Source organism: Bombina bombina, chromosome 9 (genome assembly GCF_027579735.1).
Source record: "Bombina bombina isolate aBomBom1 chromosome 9, aBomBom1.pri, whole genome shotgun sequence".
NCBI lineage: Eukaryota > Metazoa > Chordata > Amphibia > Anura > Bombinatoridae > Bombina > Bombina bombina.
Window position 1 is genome coordinate 141,581,851 of NC_069507.1, and position 17,454 is coordinate 141,599,304.

General features: G+C 37.4%; 1 protein-coding gene across 1 annotated transcript in view; it reads right to left on the reverse strand.

Moving 5' to 3' along the window:
* Positions 1-17,454, reverse strand: part of IDE (insulin degrading enzyme) — a 352,051-nt gene that overhangs the window by 222,294 nt on the left and 112,303 nt on the right. Inside the window, exon 8 of the mRNA XM_053692939.1 lies at positions 12,400-12,572. Within this exon, the coding sequence (XP_053548914.1) occupies positions 12,400-12,572 (173 nt within the window). The remainder of the gene's footprint in view (positions 1-12,399; positions 12,573-17,454) is intronic.

The window sequence follows — 17,454 nt, forward strand, 5'->3', positions numbered from 1 at the left end:
ACAACAGATCCGCAGCCGGTATAACTCCTTAGTCTGTCTCAATAACCTAACTTAACAGGCTGAGAGGTAGTGCAAGTCCATCGTGCAGGTATTATGAGACCAGGGCCCTATGAAGACTGTCTTTGATCTTCCAGCCGCTGCAGTCTGTATCCGCCTGGCCGTGTCCTGGGGCTTAACTTAATAAATATTTATCTTGAATGTCCAAGCTTGATTTAGCAAGGTGCTATAAGATGAAATCTCACAGGGCCGTTGGCAAAACAGCAATTTTGTAGAATAGATCATGTTCTGACCCCTATAATCTGAGTTAAGATCAGGAGCACTTGCAATGTGCATCCGACATCTTGGGTAGTTGGCTCCGCCCCCCTAAAAGTTATATTTTAATACTCTCTGTCCTGCCTAATAAAAACTGATACTTTAGGTCTCAATATAATTGTGCCATACAGATATCTCTTTTTCTCTCCTTCTTTACTTACATTTGTAACTGGTATCTAGGCACTGCCCTCCAGAGGTAAATAGGGTTACTCTGTAGGGATTTTTTGAGAACCTATATTTGTTTCCACAACTAATTCCCCCTTATAAGGGAATTTCTTTTTTCTTTCATCTCTATTATGTCTAATCAGCATACAGGCGGTACATCCGCAGATGGCAGGCAGAACCCAATCCATAATGACTTTACAAGAAATAATGCCCCTTCTGTCTCCTGGGCTGCTTTCCTACTATAGTAAACAAGCTTGAGCTTGCAAGAAACAGAGGGAAACACATAAAACTCAATTTTATGGTGCAGGAAATAAAAATAACACAGCATATGGGCACTTAGAGCTGTCTTCATGATGGCTAAGCAGAAACGGTGCAGCTCTCTGCTTACTAAATACAAATGTGAAGGAAAAGGGTAATGTGCAAGCTGGATACATATAAAGTACAGATTAGTGTTGACATAAGCCTTCTGGTAGGAAGATGAAAATACATATGACAAATTTTCATAAATAATCAACTAAAACCCATTACAAAGACTTTTTCTGCTATACAGTTTTAATGCTCATTTTAAAAGGCATATGAAACACTTCCATATTGGAATATAAAATATTTCATAAAATGTAGGGGAAAAAAACAAAACAATATAATCTGTTTGCACCTTTTTTTCTGTTATTTAAAAGGGATAGTAAACACCAAAAATGTTGTTTAAAAAGATAGATAATCCCTTTATTTACCATTCCCCAGTTTTGCATAATCAACATTGTTATATTAATATACTTTTTACCTTTGTAATAACCTTGTATCTAAGCCTCTGCAGACTGATCCCTTATCTCAGATCTTTTCACAGACTTGCATTTCAGGCAATTAGTGCTGACTTTTTAATAACTCCACATGCGTGAGCACAATGTTATTTATATGAAACACATGAACTAACGCCCTCTAGCTGTGAAAACTGTCAAATGCATTCTGATAAGAGGCGGCCTTCAAGGGTTTAGAGATTAGCATATGAGCCTGCCTAGGTTTATCTTTCAACTAAAAATACCAAAGCAAATTTGATGATAAAAGTAAATTAGAAAGTTTTTTACAATTACATGCCCTTTAATTTGGCCTTCACTATCCCTTTAATTTTGAAAATTTAAGGTTATCTTATTCCTGCGAGCATTGGAAGTGCACACTCAAGACTTCAGAAACCTAACGTTGCTATATTTAAAATAATGATTGTTTGATCTATCAATTAATATATATATATATATATATATATATATATATATATATATATTCCTGTGCAGCATCAGCAGAGAATATGAGAGAATAGTTTTTGAAGGAACACAGAAGAGCCATATTGTTTAATCCCTGCAAATAGGTTAAACACATAGTTAAAGTTAGCTCCAGAGCAGCAATCCACTACTGGAAGCTAGCTAAACATTTCTGTTAAGCCAATCACAAAGGGATATGTGTGCAGGCAACAAACACCAGATAGCTCCCAGTAGTGCATTGCTGCATCTGAGCCTAAGTATGTTTTTAAACAAAAGACACCAAAAGAACAAAGTAAATTTGCTAACAGACGTAAATTGCTATAATTTTAAAAACTGCATGTTATCTGAACCATGAAAGTTTAATTGTAACTTTAAAAAGGTACCACAAATTAATGCAAACTAAGACAAATTTTGAGTTTAAATGCAATGTTTAAAGGGATACTAAATCCATTTTTTTCCTTTCATGATTCAGATAGAGCAGGCAATTTTAAGCAACTTTCTAATTTACTCCTATTATCAATTTTTCTTCGTTCTCTTGCTATTTTTATTTAAAAAGCAGGAATATAAATCTTAGGAGCTGGCCCATTTTTGGTTCAGAACTTGGTTTACGCTTGCTTATTGGTTGGCTGAATGTAGTAACCAATAAGCAAGCGCTATCCATGGTGCTAAACCTAAAATGGGCCGGCTCATAAGCTTTACATTCCTGCTTTTTAAATAAAGATAGCCAGAGAATGAAGAAAAATTGCTAATAGGAGTAAATTAGAAAGTTGCTTAAAATTGCATGCTCTATCTGAATCATGAAAGAAAAAAAAAACTTGGGTTTAGTATCCCTTTAATTTCAGATATATTTTTATACATAAAAATATTTCTATTTAAAACTGAAAGGCACTCACAAATCACAAATCACTTCCACCCATGACTATTTGCATTATGGATTAATGTATAGAGCACAATTTCAACAAAGATTGAAACACTCCAGTTCAAAACTAATTCCATAAAAGTATCGTAAAATGGGTTTCCCCTTAATGTGTTTCTCTAATGACTTGTTAGAACAACTGCTACATATAAAATGTATGGGATATTGCTTATTTAGGTTTATTTTTTGTATATAAAAAGGTTCAGCCATGGCCCATTCAAATGGACTGAGTTTGAGGAGAGTCGTCTTTATCTTATCTTTCTATCTATACACAAAGGCCCCCATATCTTATCTCAGTCTGGATACACAAAAGTCAATACTTAGGTTCTAAATTGTTAAATTTTCATTTGCTCACCCTCTCTCTCTCACCTCCACCCCCATCGGAAGTGTAATTTTTTTTCTGCTGCATCTAATTTATAAAGCATTTCTATAGTCAACACTGCTGTACAGAAATTTTGAGAAAAACATACAAAACTAGCTATTTCATATATCCAAATAAATGTAAAAGTGTTTTGTTAGCAATTTAATACATTCCATCAGGTAAACTGGATCACTGGGAGCAAATTAAACAAGGGACATTTTACAGTACAGTGTCCCTTTAGAATGACTAAGGGCTGATGGTCAATGATTTCTCACCCACAATAAACAGAGAAGACACGCTGCCTGCCTTGACCTTCAGCTACCAAATCCCAAATACTGTAAATGTTTTTTGGGAATGAATGTGGCATTCTGATATGATCAATTTAATACTAATATCCAAAAGATAAAATACAAATATAGCTCCCCTAGTATCTAATATAAATGTGTATATATGGTACTTGTAGAAGAAAGAATCTACAGTGTCAGTTAGAGTACATTAAGAGGAATCTGAAGTGACTACTGGATTGCCAGATAAGTCCCTGCTGGGGCCTGTTTTAACATATTTACTAACAATATAAGTTTACTCCAAGAAACTGTATGACCAGACGCCTTAAACATTCCACAATCAGAGATATCCATGATAGGGGGTTTGGTTCATTTGTTCCCTTTTCCTCTGATTTAAGTCTTTTAACAAACCTTGGATGGTCCAAGATCTTGCCACAGACCACCCAGCTCCAGCAACAGGAGCTACGAAGACCTTGCTGTTGACAACCAAGATCTATCACTTATTTTTCTTGGTATCCTTGGCTATAAACTAATCTCTCTTCCATGAAATCATACATGGGCAAATGGGAGTGCACATGTCTTGAGCACTGTATGGCAGCAGTGTTTGCAAAAATGTAATAGATATAGTCCTCAAGACAAGTGTACGTTCCGGAGCATGCTTTGGTTTTTTTTTTTTTAGGCTTATTCTTGTATATGAATTAGGTGGTTTTGTTCTTTGAAACCACAACCCAATAAAATGGGATGAGCTTGCAGAGAAATCTCCTTTCTATAACACACAAATGCTTCCTTATCATATCTCTATGTGTATATCAATTCCCAATAAAGAACACATTTAAAAAGAACATTTTATTACTTACCTCTCCTACCCCCTGCTAGCTATGTTTACATAACTTTTCTATAGCCAATACTTAAGTATTGCAATTTTCAAAATAAGTGGGGTTATTTCAAATGCCAAAATAAAGGTAAATTATATATATTTGTAAACTATTAAATACACTCCAGAGGTAAAATGTATAATTGGGAACACATAAAAAAGGGGAAAAAAATTGACAGTGCACTGTCCTTTCATTTTGAATAAAATAAATACATTTATTTATAAAAGGTATTACGGTCGGTTCCCTTGGCAGTTTTTATTTATTTATTTTAAACAAAACTTGGATCAGAGAATTTCTAAAGACTGAACTTGATGGACATTTTGTCTCCTTTCACACACATTTACTATGCTACTGCCATATCTCTTGAAAAATTTGCATAAAATAGAACAGAGATCCAACAAAGCAGATGGAAAAAGCCAAAATGTTATAAAAGCTGAAATGCAGTTAGGGGCAAAGAAAAAAAAAAGGTAATACCACCACTTTGATCATTACACACCAAACAAAATGTGTGCAGTTACAGAGATTGCATCTCCAAATGTACATAAAACAGAATTTATGTTTACCTGATAAATTTCTTTCTCCAACGGTGTGTCCGGTCCACGGCGTCATCCTTACTTGTGGGATATTCTCTTCCCCAACAGGAAATGGCAAAGAGCCCAGCAAAGCTGGTCACATGATCCCTCCTAGGCTCCGCCTACCCCAGTCATTCGACCGACGTTAAGGAGGAATATTTGCATAGGAGAAACCATATGGTACCGTGGTGACTGTAGTTAAAGAAAATAAAATATCAGACCTGATTAAAAAAACCAGGGCGGGCCGTGGACCGGACACACCGTTGGAGAAAGAAATTTATCAGGTAAACATAAATTCTGTTTTCTCCAACATAGGTGTGTCCGGTCCACGGCGTCATCCTTACTTGTGGGAACCAATACCAAAGCTTTAGGACACGGATGAAGGGAGGGAGCAAATCAGGTCACCTAAATGGAAGGCACCACGGCTTGCAAAACCTTTCTCCCAAAAATAGCCTCAGAAGAAGCAAAAGTATCAAACTTGTAAAATTTGGTAAAAGTGTGCAGTGAAGACCAAGTCGCTGCCCTACATATCTGATCAACAGAAGCCTCGTTCTTGAAGGCCCATGTGGAAGCCACAGCCCTAGTGGAATGAGCTGTGATTCTTTCGGGAGGCTGCCGTCCGGCAGTCTCGTAAGCCAATCTGATGATGCTTTTAATCCAAAAAGAGAGAGAGGTAGAAGTTGCTTTTTGACCTCTCCTTTTACCTGAATAAACAACAAACAAGGAAGATGTTTGTCTAAAATCCTTTGTAGCATCTAAATAGAATTTTAGAGCGCGAACAACATCCAAATTGTGCAACAAACGTTCCTTCTTTGAAACTGGTTTTGGACACAGAGAAGGTACGATAATCTCCTGGTTAATGTTTTTGTTAGAAACAACTTTTGGAAGAAAACCAGGTTTAGTACGTAAAACCACCTTATCTGCATGGAACACCAGATAAGGAGGAGAACACTGCAGAGCAGATAATTCTGAGACTCTTCTAGCAGAAGAAATCGCAACTAAAAACAAAACTTTCCAAGATAATAACTTAATATCAACGGAATGTAAGGGTTCAAACGGAACCCCCTGAAGAACTGAAAGAACTAAATTGAGACTCCAAGGAGGAGTCAAAGGTTTGTAAACAGGCTTGATTCTAACCAGAGCCTGAACAAAGGCTTGAACATCTGGCACAGCTGCCAGCTTTTTGTGAAGTAATACCGACAAGGCAGAAATCTGTCCCTTCAGGGAACTTGCAGATAATCCTTTTTCCAATCCTTCTTGAAGGAAGGATAGAATCCTAGGAATCTTAACCTTGTCCCAAGGGAATCCTTTAGATTCACACCAACAGATATATTTTTTCCAAATTTTATGGTAAATCTTTCTAGTCACAGGCTTTCTGGCCTGAACAAGAGTATCGATAACAGAATCTGAGAATCCTCGCTTCGATAAAATCAAGCGTTCAATCTCCAAGCAGTCAGCTGGAGTGAAACCAGATTCGGATGTTCGAACGGACCCTGAACAAGAAGGTCTCGTCTCAAAGGTAGCTTCCAAGGTGGAGCCGATGACATATTCACCAGATCTGCATACCAAGTCCTGCGTGGCCACGCAGGAGCTATCAAGATCACCGACGCCCTCTCCTGCTTGATCCTGGCTATCAGCCTGGGGATGAGAGGAAATGGCGGGAACACATAAGCTAGTTTGAAGGTCCAAGGTGCTACTAGTGCATCCACTAGAGCCGCCTTGGGATCCCTGGATCTGGCCCCGTAGCAAGGAACTTTGAAGTTCTGACGAGAGGCCATCAGATCCATGTCTGGAATGCCCCACAGGTGAGTGACTTGGGCAAAGATTTCCGGATGGAGTTCCCACTCCCCCGGATGCAATGTCTGCCGACTCAGAAAATCCGCTTCCCAATTTTCCACTCCTGGGATGTGGATAGCAGACAGGTGGCAGGAGTGAGACTCCGCCCAAAGAATAATTTTGGTTACTTCTTCCATCGCTAGGGAACTCCTTGTTCCCCCCTGATGGTTGATGTACGCAACAGTCGTCATGTTGTCTGATTGAAACCGTATGAACCTGGTCCTCGCAAGCTGGGGCCAGGCCTGGAGAGCATTGAATATCGCTCTCAGTTCCAGAATATTTATCGGTAGAAGAGATTCTTCCCGAGACCAAAGACCCTGAGCTTTCAGGGATCCCCAGACCGCGCCCCAGCCTATCAGACTGGCGTCGGTCGTGACAATGACCCACTCTGGTCTGTGGAACATCATCCCTTGAGACAGATTGTCCAGGGACAGCCACCAACGGAGTGAGTCTCTGGTTCTCTGATTTACTTGTATCTTCGGAGACAAGTCTGTATAGTCCCCATTCCACTGACTGAGCATGCACAGTTGTAATGGTCTTAGATGAATGCGCGCAAAAGGAACTATGTCCATCGCCGCCACCATCAACCCGATCACTTCCATGCACTGAGCTATGGAAGGAAGAGGAACGGAATGAAGTATCCGACAAGAGTCCAGAAGCTTTGTTTTTCTGGCCTCTGTTAGAAAGATCCTCATTTCTAAGGAGTCTATAATTGTTCCCAAGAAGGGAACCCTTGTTGACGGGGATAGAGAACTCTTTTCCACGTTCACTTTCCAGCCGTGAGATCTGAGAAAGGCCAGGACAATGTCCGTGTGAGCCTTTGCTTGAGGAAGGGACGACGCTGAAAATATTGCACACCAATTTTGGAAGCTTTAACCCTTAAAATAACGGAACCGGAGCCGTTTTAAGCTTTAAACCCCTTTACAGTCCCTGGTATCTGCTTTGCTGAGACCCAACCAAACCCAAAGGGGAATACGATACCAAATGACGCCTTCAGAAGTCTTTTATAAGTATCAGAGCTCCTCTCACATGCGACTGCATGCCATGCCTCTCAAAAACAAGTGCGCAACACCGGCGCGAAAATGAGACTCTGCCTATGCTTTGGGAAAGCCCCTAAAGAATAAGGTGTCTAAAACAGTGCCTGCCGATATTATTATATCAAAATACCCAGATAAAATGATTCCTCAAGGCTAAATATGTGTTAATAATCAATCGATTTAGCCCAGAAAAAGTCTACAGTTTAAATAAGCCCTTGTGAAGCCCTTATTTACAATCGTAATAAACATGGCTTACCGGATCCCATAGGGAAAATGACAGCTTCCAGCATTACATCGTCTTGTTAGAATGTGTCATACCTCAAGCAGCAAGGGACTGCAAACTGTTCCCCCAACTGAAGTTAATTGCTCTCAACAGTCCTGTGTGGAACAGCCATGGATTTTAGTTACGGTTGCTAAAATCATTTTCCTCATACAAACAGAATTCTTCATCTCTTTTCTGTTTCTGAGTAAATAGTACGTACCAGCACTATTTGAAAATAACAAACTCTTGATTGAATAATGAAAAACTACAGTTAAACACTAAAAAACTCTAAGCCATCTCCGTGGAGATGTTGCCTGTACAACGGCAAAGAGAATGACTGGGGTAGGCGGAGCCTAGGAGGGATCATGTGACCAGCTTTGCTGGGCTCTTTGCCATTTCCTGTTGGGGAAGAGAATATCCCACAAGTAAGGATGACGCCGTGGACCGGACACACCTATGTTGGAGAAATAAGATATTTATCTAAGTGTGATTACTAAAGTAGCGCACAGCAAAAAAAGAAAATATTTCTTACGAGAAAGACTGATCAGGACGGAAAAAAACATAAATATACTAAAATTATTGTATGAATTTCCACAAATAAAGCCTATATCAAAAAAGACTCAACATCATGATAATATCATGGAATTTAAAGTCATAAGAAGCACTAAAGGATTTAGTGTTGTGTCTAGATTTACCCTATGGAAAGATAATCTTGTGCATATTGCCACCATTTTTTTTAACTCATTATTGGATTTGTATACTCTACTCACTATACAATGTATTTCTTGCAAACATGTTGGGCTTGAATAAGGCCCTCTTAAGGAGCATATCCTGTAGCCAAATGTCAACATCTATTTTTGTGAAAAGAAATGGGGGGGGGGGGGGGAATAAGAGATATTGGTGCACAATTAACTTCATTTATATTAAAGGGCCATAATACCCAAATGTTTAAACACTTGAAAGTGATGCAGTATAGCTGTAAAAAGCTGACTAGAAAATATCACCTGAACATCTCTATGTAAAAATGAAAGATATTTTACCTCAAAAGTTTCTCAGTAGCCACATCCCATTGTAAAGGACTTCTAAGGAACAAATCAGTATGTCTGTCCCGGGACAGCGGAAGGAGCGAGCTATCGTGCACACTCATCTTATTTCCCTATTCAGTGTAAGGAAGTTTACAATGAAATCTCATGAGAGTTAAGGGAAATCTCATGAGCTCACAGTTAAAGAGTTCATGACCTCAGCACTGTTGATGATGATTGGCTGCTGTTCATTTCTTAATTTTTTTTTACCTGCAGCTGAGTATAACAACTTTTTACACATAACTTAATCTGCTGAGTTGAGGAAATTGTGAGGTAAAATATCTTTCTTTTTTACAGAGAGATGCTCAGGTGATATTTTACTGTCAGCTTTTTACAGTTATACTGCATCAGTTTCAAGTGATTTAGCATATGAGTATTATGTCCCTTTAACTTAGCTTATATTTTATACATATAAAAATATAAATTAAACCACAATCTATATAGTGAGTTAAAGTGAGAAAAACAATTCTGGTACAAACTTCAAAATTGCTAAATTAAGGAAACCACACAAAAATGCTTGAGTCAAACAGGTAAAATACCTGTGAGAAATGCTGTAAACCAAAAGTGTACCCCCTTTTTCCTGGCTAATAGCAGGCCATGTGGGGACACCTAGAAGTGTTTTGTTTGGAGCAGAATAAAGATATATTTTAAAATAAAGATAATGTGGGCCTATTTTGTCATCTTTAAAACTAGTAAAACATGTCAATAATTTAAATCGTATTGTCAACCAATTGGAAGTCACCATCTTCAATCTGATTGGTTACTCAAATCCTTCCTTTAGATATTGTTTAATCATAACATATTCCATTTAAGATAGTTCCCAATCAGGTACTCTACCACTCTTAATGTTTTCTTTTTTGTCAGATCGTGTCACTGCATAAAAAACAATCTTTTTCTTTATGATGAATTTACATTCCCTTTCAGGTTTACTATTATAAGGATACTCTTTATAGAGATTAAAAGGGATAGTAAACACCAAAAATGTTATTGTTTAAAAAGATAGATAATCCCTTTATTACCCATTCCCCAGTTTTGCACAACCAACACTGTTATAGAAATATACTTTTTACCTCTGTAATTACCTTGTATCTAAGCTTCTGCAGACTGCCTCCTTACTCATATCTTTTGACAGACTTGCATTTCAGGCACTTAGTGCCGATTCTTAAATAACTCCACGTGCATGAGCACAGTGTTATCTATAAGGAACACATGAACTAATGCCCTCTAGCTGTGAAAAACTGTCAAATGCATTCAGATGAGAGGCTGTCTCAAGGGCTTAAAATAGCATATGAGACTACCTAGGTTTAGCTTTCAACTGAGAACAACAAGAGAACAAAGCAAATTTGATGATAAAAGTAAATTAGAAAGTTGTTTAATATGACATGCCCTGTCTGAATCATGAAAGTTTAATTAGGACTTTACTATCCCTTTAAGACAGCTACTGTCAGACATGAAAAGAATAAAGTGCTACCACCGCATTTAGAAAAGATAAAAAGGTTAAAACTGAAATGTGCATAAATGCATATAAATTTTAAATTGTTGCACTTTAAAAAAAAAAAAAAAAATCTCAGACTCTGCGAGCTGAGGCAATAGCCAATAGAAAAAAGAACCTTCCAAGTTAACAGTTTAATGTCAACATTATGCATGGGCTCAAACGGAGCCTGCTGCAACACACAAAGAACAAGATTGACGCTTCAAGGCAGAGCCACCCTTCAAAACACAGGTCTGATCCTAGTCAGGGCCTTAACAAAGGACTGCATATCCAGAAGCTCAGCTCATCTCTTGTGCAGCAACACCGACAGGGCCGATATCTGTCCCTTCAGGGAACTAGTCCCTCCTGGAGAAAAGATAAAATTCTGGCAACTTTAACCTTATGCCAAGAAAAAACATGCTCTCCTCAAGGTGCGATGTCTGCAGGAGGATAGTAAGGAAGTGAAAGACCGCACAAGACAGGACTTCCCCTGCTATGAAAAAGGGTGCTAAACTAATGTAAGCTGTGCAACTCCTTTAAAATTTGGTAGCCTGGAAATCATGATTCAGTATATTTGTTCAAAAACGGAAGTGTAACCTGTTTGTTCCAAGCCAAAAGCACAGTCTTATGAGCCTAAACCCTTACAAAGTGAAAGCAGTAAATAAAAATCCCTAAAACTGTTCCAAATAATCTCCCTGAAAGAAATATTAACCCTTGATCCTATTGAGATATAAAGGAACCACACTGTGACCCTATATTAGAATCCCTGCTATATATACTAAAACGGTCTTACCCTCCAGGATCCACACTGTGGAACAGATACAGCCTCTCAAGTGTGATAGTCTTGCAGAGTGTAACAGCAAGCAGTGAAACTCGTCAACACTGATTGCTCAGGAATTGATATAGGTATAGGATGGGTTTGTAGAAAAACTTTCCCTGCATCTCCAGACTAACATTCAGCAATACTTTCACTGAGAGGTTTATATGATTACTTAAAATTCCAGTCCTCTCTTGAAAGGAACATACCCATTACAGGACTATCCAAAATCTTCTGACACTTCTCTGCCATCCTCCTCTAGTGAAGAAAGGCAAAGAATGACTGAGAGGATAGGGGAAGTGGGAGGGATATTTAAACCTTTGGCTGGGGTATCTTTGCCTCCTCCTGGTGGCCAGGTGTTGTATTTCCCAACAGTAAAAAATTAAGTCGTGGACTCTCCCTGCCTTATGGAAAAAAATTAAATTTTGTCGTTCATGTCCTTTAAGTTTTGCATTTCTTTTAGCAAATAAAAGACAAAAGGAAACAGTAACATCATAAACGGTTTAATGACAGCTGGAATGGCTCTTCCAGTCTCTTATATTCCTGTTATTCTATGTAGCTTTTAACTAAAGTTCAAGAATCTCTCTATTCTTTAGTGAATTGGCACTAGGAAATAAGATAGAAATTGATGATATTTTACATCTGCAAGGAGGTATAATATTAAAAGGGCCAGTAAAGTCAAAATTAAGCTTTCACAATTCGGATACAGCATGCAATTTTAAACAACTTTCCCATTTAATTCTGTTATCAAATTTGCTTCATTCTCTTAGTATCTTTTATTGAAGAGTAAAACTAGGTAGGCTCATAAGAGCTCAGGAGTATTCACGCGTCTTTAGTCTATGGCAGCAGTGTTTTGCAACATTATTTGTAGCTTTTTATACAATGTTGCATGATGTATCTTATGAGCCTACCTAGTTTTACTCACAAAACAAACAAAAAAATAAGTATAGATAATAGAGACTAGGAAGCTAAAGGGTTAAACATGAGATTTGTGTTTCCTGTTACAAAGAACCATAGGCAACTGACCAGGAAGCTTAAGGTCATAGAATCCTTGTTTGCAGAATAGAGTGTCTATCTGTGATTTTGCACAATAAAGTTCTAAAATACAAACAGCATTTTCAAAAGTAAAAAAAAAATAATGTAGATAAAGACTTACCGTACATTTTCAGGTCTGAGGTTATCAAGTACCATTTCTATTAAATCTGGCCTGAATTCATTAAATAAATATTCAGCTGACAGGACTTCTTCTAGTGGATAATACTGAAATAAAGAAAATATATATATATTTTGAAAGGTCATGGGAACATTATTACAACAATATTGCATGAACTGTTAGGTATCTAATCAGCCAGCACAAACTACTGAAGTCTCTACTATGAATGAACAAATATTTGTGTGCTGTTCTATAGGATGCTGGAATCTTAGGGTGCACTCTCAAATATCTCATTTCTAACAGATAGAGAAATATCACAGAAATAGCTCTGGTTTATTATTATTATTATCGGTTATTTGTAAAGCGCCAACAGATTCCGCAGCGCTCTTACATCTAGTAGAACAGCCATGTCATAAAATGTCAAGAATTTCATTCGATTTAAAAAATAAAACAAAAAGGTACAATATCACCGTGCTGCAGTTCTAACTACACACAGGGCTAAAAGGGACAGTAAAGTAAAACTGAAACCTTCATGATTCAGACAGAGGATGCAATTTTAAACAACTTTCCAAGTTACTTATATTATCAAATTTAATCCGTTCTCTTGGTTTCCTTTGTTGAAAAAAAAAAGGCTCAAGAGAAGAAATTACCTCCTGGGCGCTGGCTGAACACATCTAGTGAGCCAATAGCAAGAAGTATATGGGTGCAGGCTCCTGAGCCTATCTAGGTATGCCCTTCAAGAAAGGATATTAAGAGAATGATGCAAATTTGATAATAGAAGTAAATTGGAAAGTTGTTCAAAATTGTATTCTCCATCTAAGTAATTAGTTTAATTTTGAGTGTACTGAATTTAAATGTCCGCTTATATAAATATTTCAATATACGGTGATGTTTGTCCTCACAGAGAGGCTAGAGTGGATTTCAGTAGTGGGGAAATGACATGCTCTTATTTCTTATGTCATTTTAAACACTAGCGAGCTGGCAATGCTGTGTGTTTAGCCACTGCAAATGGAGCTGCAGAGCACTGCTTGTCAATCAGTATATATATATATATATATATATATATATATATATATATATATATATATATATATATATACATATACACATATACACACACATATATATATATACAGGGAGTGCAGAATTATTGGGCAAGTTGTATTTTTGAGGATTAATTTTATTATTGAACAACAACCATGTTCTCAATGAACCCAAAAAACTCATTAATATCAAAGCTGAATAGTTTTGGAAGTAGTTTTTAGTTTGTTTTTAGTTATAGCTATTTTAGGGGGATATCTGTGTGTGCAGGTGACTATTACTGTGCATAATTATTAGGCAACTTAACAAAAAACAAATATATACCCATTTCAATTATTTATTTTTACCAGTGAAACCAATATAACATCTCAACATTCACAAATATACATTTCTGACATTCAAAAACAAAACAAAAACAAATCAGTGACCAATATAGTCACCTTTCTTTGCAAGGACACTCAAAAGCCTGCCATCCATGGATTCTGTCAGTGTTTTGATCTGTTCACCATCAACATTGCGTGCAGCAGCAACCACAGCCTCCCAGACACTGTTCAGAGAGGTGTACTGTTTTCCCTCCTTGTAAATCTCACATTTGATGATGGACCACAGGCTCTCAATGGGGTTCAGATCAGGTGAACAAGGAGGCCATGTCATTAGATTTTCTTCTTTTATACCCTTTCTTGCCAGCCACGCTGTGGAGTACTTGGACGCGTGTGATGGAGCATTGTCCTGCATGAAAATCATGTTTTTCTTGAAGGATGCAGACTTCTTCCTGTACCACTGCTTGAAGAAGGTGTCTTCCAGAAACTGGCAGTAGGACTGGGAGTTGAGCTTGACTCCATCCTCAACCCGAAAAGGCCCCACAAGCTCATCTTTGATGATACCAGCCCAAACCAGTACTCCACCTCCACCTTGCTGGCGCCTGAGTCGGACTGGAGCTCTCTGCCCTTTACCAATCCAGCCACGGGCCCATCCATCTGGCCCATCAAGACTCACTCTCATTTCATCAGTCCATAAAACCTTAGAAAAATCAGTCTTGAGATATTTCTTGGCCCAGTCTTGACGTTTCAGCTTGTGTGTCTTGTTCAGTGGTGGTCATCTTTCAGCCTTTCTTACCTTGGCCATGTCTCTGATTATTGCACACCTTGTGCTTTTGGGCACTCCAGTGATGTTGCAGCTCTGAAATATGGCCAAACTGGTGGCAAGTGGCATCTTGGCAGCTGCACGCATGACTTTTCTCAGTTCATGGGCAGTTATTTTGCGCCTTGGTTTTTCCACACGCTTCTTGCGACCCTGTTGACTATTTTGAATGAAACGCTTGATTGTTCGATGATCACGCTTCAGAAGCTTTGCAATTTTAAGATTGCTGCATCCCTCTGTAAGATATCTCACTATTTTTGACTTTTCTGAGCCTGTCAAGTCCTTCTTTTGACCCATTTTGCCAAAGGAAAGGAAGTTGCCTAATAATTATGCACACCTGATATAGGGTCTTTCGAGCCTATACAGCTTGGAGTAAGACAACATGCATAAAGAGGATGATGTGGTCAAAATACTCATTTGCCTAATAATTCTGCACTCCCTGTATATATACATACATATATATACATACATATATATACATACATATATATACACATACATATACATATATATATATATATATACATATATACATATATATACACATACATATACATATATATATATATATATATATACATATATACATATATATATATATACATATATATATATATATATATATAAATATAAATATATATTTATATTATCTCTATCTATGTGTTAAACCCTTTTACAAGACAGTGCTCTAATTGGCTAAAATTTAAGCCAATATTAAGCTAAAATTAGCCAATCATAAATGTTTTCAATGTTTGCCGCTCAAATTAAAATGTAAAATTATACAATGAATGTGTTCTCTAAATAGTTTAACGAACACCCAACTTAAAGGGACATAAAAACCAAACAATTTTCCTTCATAATTCAGACAGAGCATACAAATTTTAAACAACTTTCCAATTTACTTCTATTATCAATTGTTCTTAGTTTTCTTGATATCCTTTGTTGAAAAGCAGGAAGGCAAATTCAGAAGTGTGTCTGCAGCTCTATATGGCAGCACCGTTTCCTGTCCTGTAGTGCTGCAGAAATGTGCACACTATCTAGATATCTCTTCAACAAAGAATAACATGAAAACAAAGCAAATTTGATAATAGCATACAATTTTTAAAAAGTTTCCAATTTACTTCTATGTCTGAAAAATGAAAGAAAAAAAATGGGTTTCATGTCCCTTTAACATTTCATAATGAAATCCTACTAGCAACATTTTCTGTAAAGAACACTACAAGGATTAAATAAAGTATTACAAGTAGTACTACAGCAAACACTGGATATCTCCAATTCAGACATAGATACACACTCTATGCTCAAACAGTCTTTTTAAACAGTGCTTCTAGTTATACAGCAGCAGGTTAGAATAACTGAAGCAACTGAGCTCCCTCTACAAGTTGCTTGAATAACATTGCTACACATTGCTGCCTCTTTAACCTTTTCCTGAGCATACTTCAGTCAGTCATCATGGAAAGCTGGCTAAGTTTCAACCAGGGAAACCAAGAGAAATAGGTAAATAGGATGTTAAAATAAACTAACTTTTTGTTTTAAATTCTGGGCTCTGAATCAGAAACTTCCGACTTCCATGCTCATTGTCCATTTAAAAATGAACATGAAACCCCAATGTTTGTTTCTTGTATTTAAAAAAAAAAAACTTTCCAATTTACTTCTATTATCAAATTTACTTTCTTCTCTTTGTATGCTTTGTTGAAATTTAGTTAGATAGGATTAGAAGGCTAGCTGTGCAAGAATGCTTTTAATAATGCTATACATTTGCAAGAGCACTAGATGGCAGCAGTGTTTTCACAATCTGCTGCCTTACACTGCTCCAGACAGGTACACGCTGCCTACATGGGTAAACTCTTTAACAAAGAATAAACATAAAACAAATTTGAGAATAAAAGTAAATTGGAAACTTTTTAAAAATTGCACGCTCTACCTGAAAATAGCTGAGTTGCATGTCCCTTTAAGGGGACTGCCTATAGATCCCAAGGCTTCACTGTCATTTTGGATCGAGGGAGGGAGAGAGGAGATTCAGCACACAAAGAAAAACACATTAACATAAAATATCATCATCATCATACCACAGAACAATCTACTAAGCTTTGCTTGTTCTCCGTTATATACTATAGTTATTCACTATTCATATATTCTTATTTCTTATTCTTAAGTAGAGAATAATGTATATAGATTATACTTCCATAAAGCCTGGAAATCAATTATTGTATTACATAATTTTAATGAAACAAAAATGTATGCTTGCCTGATAAATTCTTTCCTTGGCATGGAGAGTCCACAAATCCATTCTAATTACGAGTGGGAATTCAACTCCTGGCCACCAGGAGAAGGCAAAGAACACCCCAGCAGAGTTGTTAAGTTTCACTCCCATTACCCATAATCCCCAGTCATTCAGCCGAAGAAAAATGGAAAAAGAAGATGACACAAGGGTATAGAGGTGCCTGAGGTTTATATAAAAAAAGCAGTCTTAACTAAAATGAAGGGCAGGTCGTGGATGCTCCATGCCAAGGAAAGAAAATAATTTATCAGGTAAGCATAAATTTGGTTTTCTTTCCCATTAGCATGGAGAGTCCATGAATCCATTCTTATTACTAGTGGGAACCAATAACCAAGCTAGAGGACACAGAATGGGAGGGAGAACAAGACAGGCGGACTTAAACAGAAGGCACCACTGCTTGAAGAACCTCTCTACCAAAGGAAACCTCAGCCAAGGCAAAAGTATCAAATTTGTATAATTTGGAAAAAAGTATTCAATGAGGACCAAGTGGCCGCCTTGCAGATTTGCTCCACAGAAGTTTCATTTTTGAAAGGCCAGAGCACGGACAACCTCCAGGTTATGCAACAGGCGTTTCTTCTGAGAAGAAGGATTAGGAC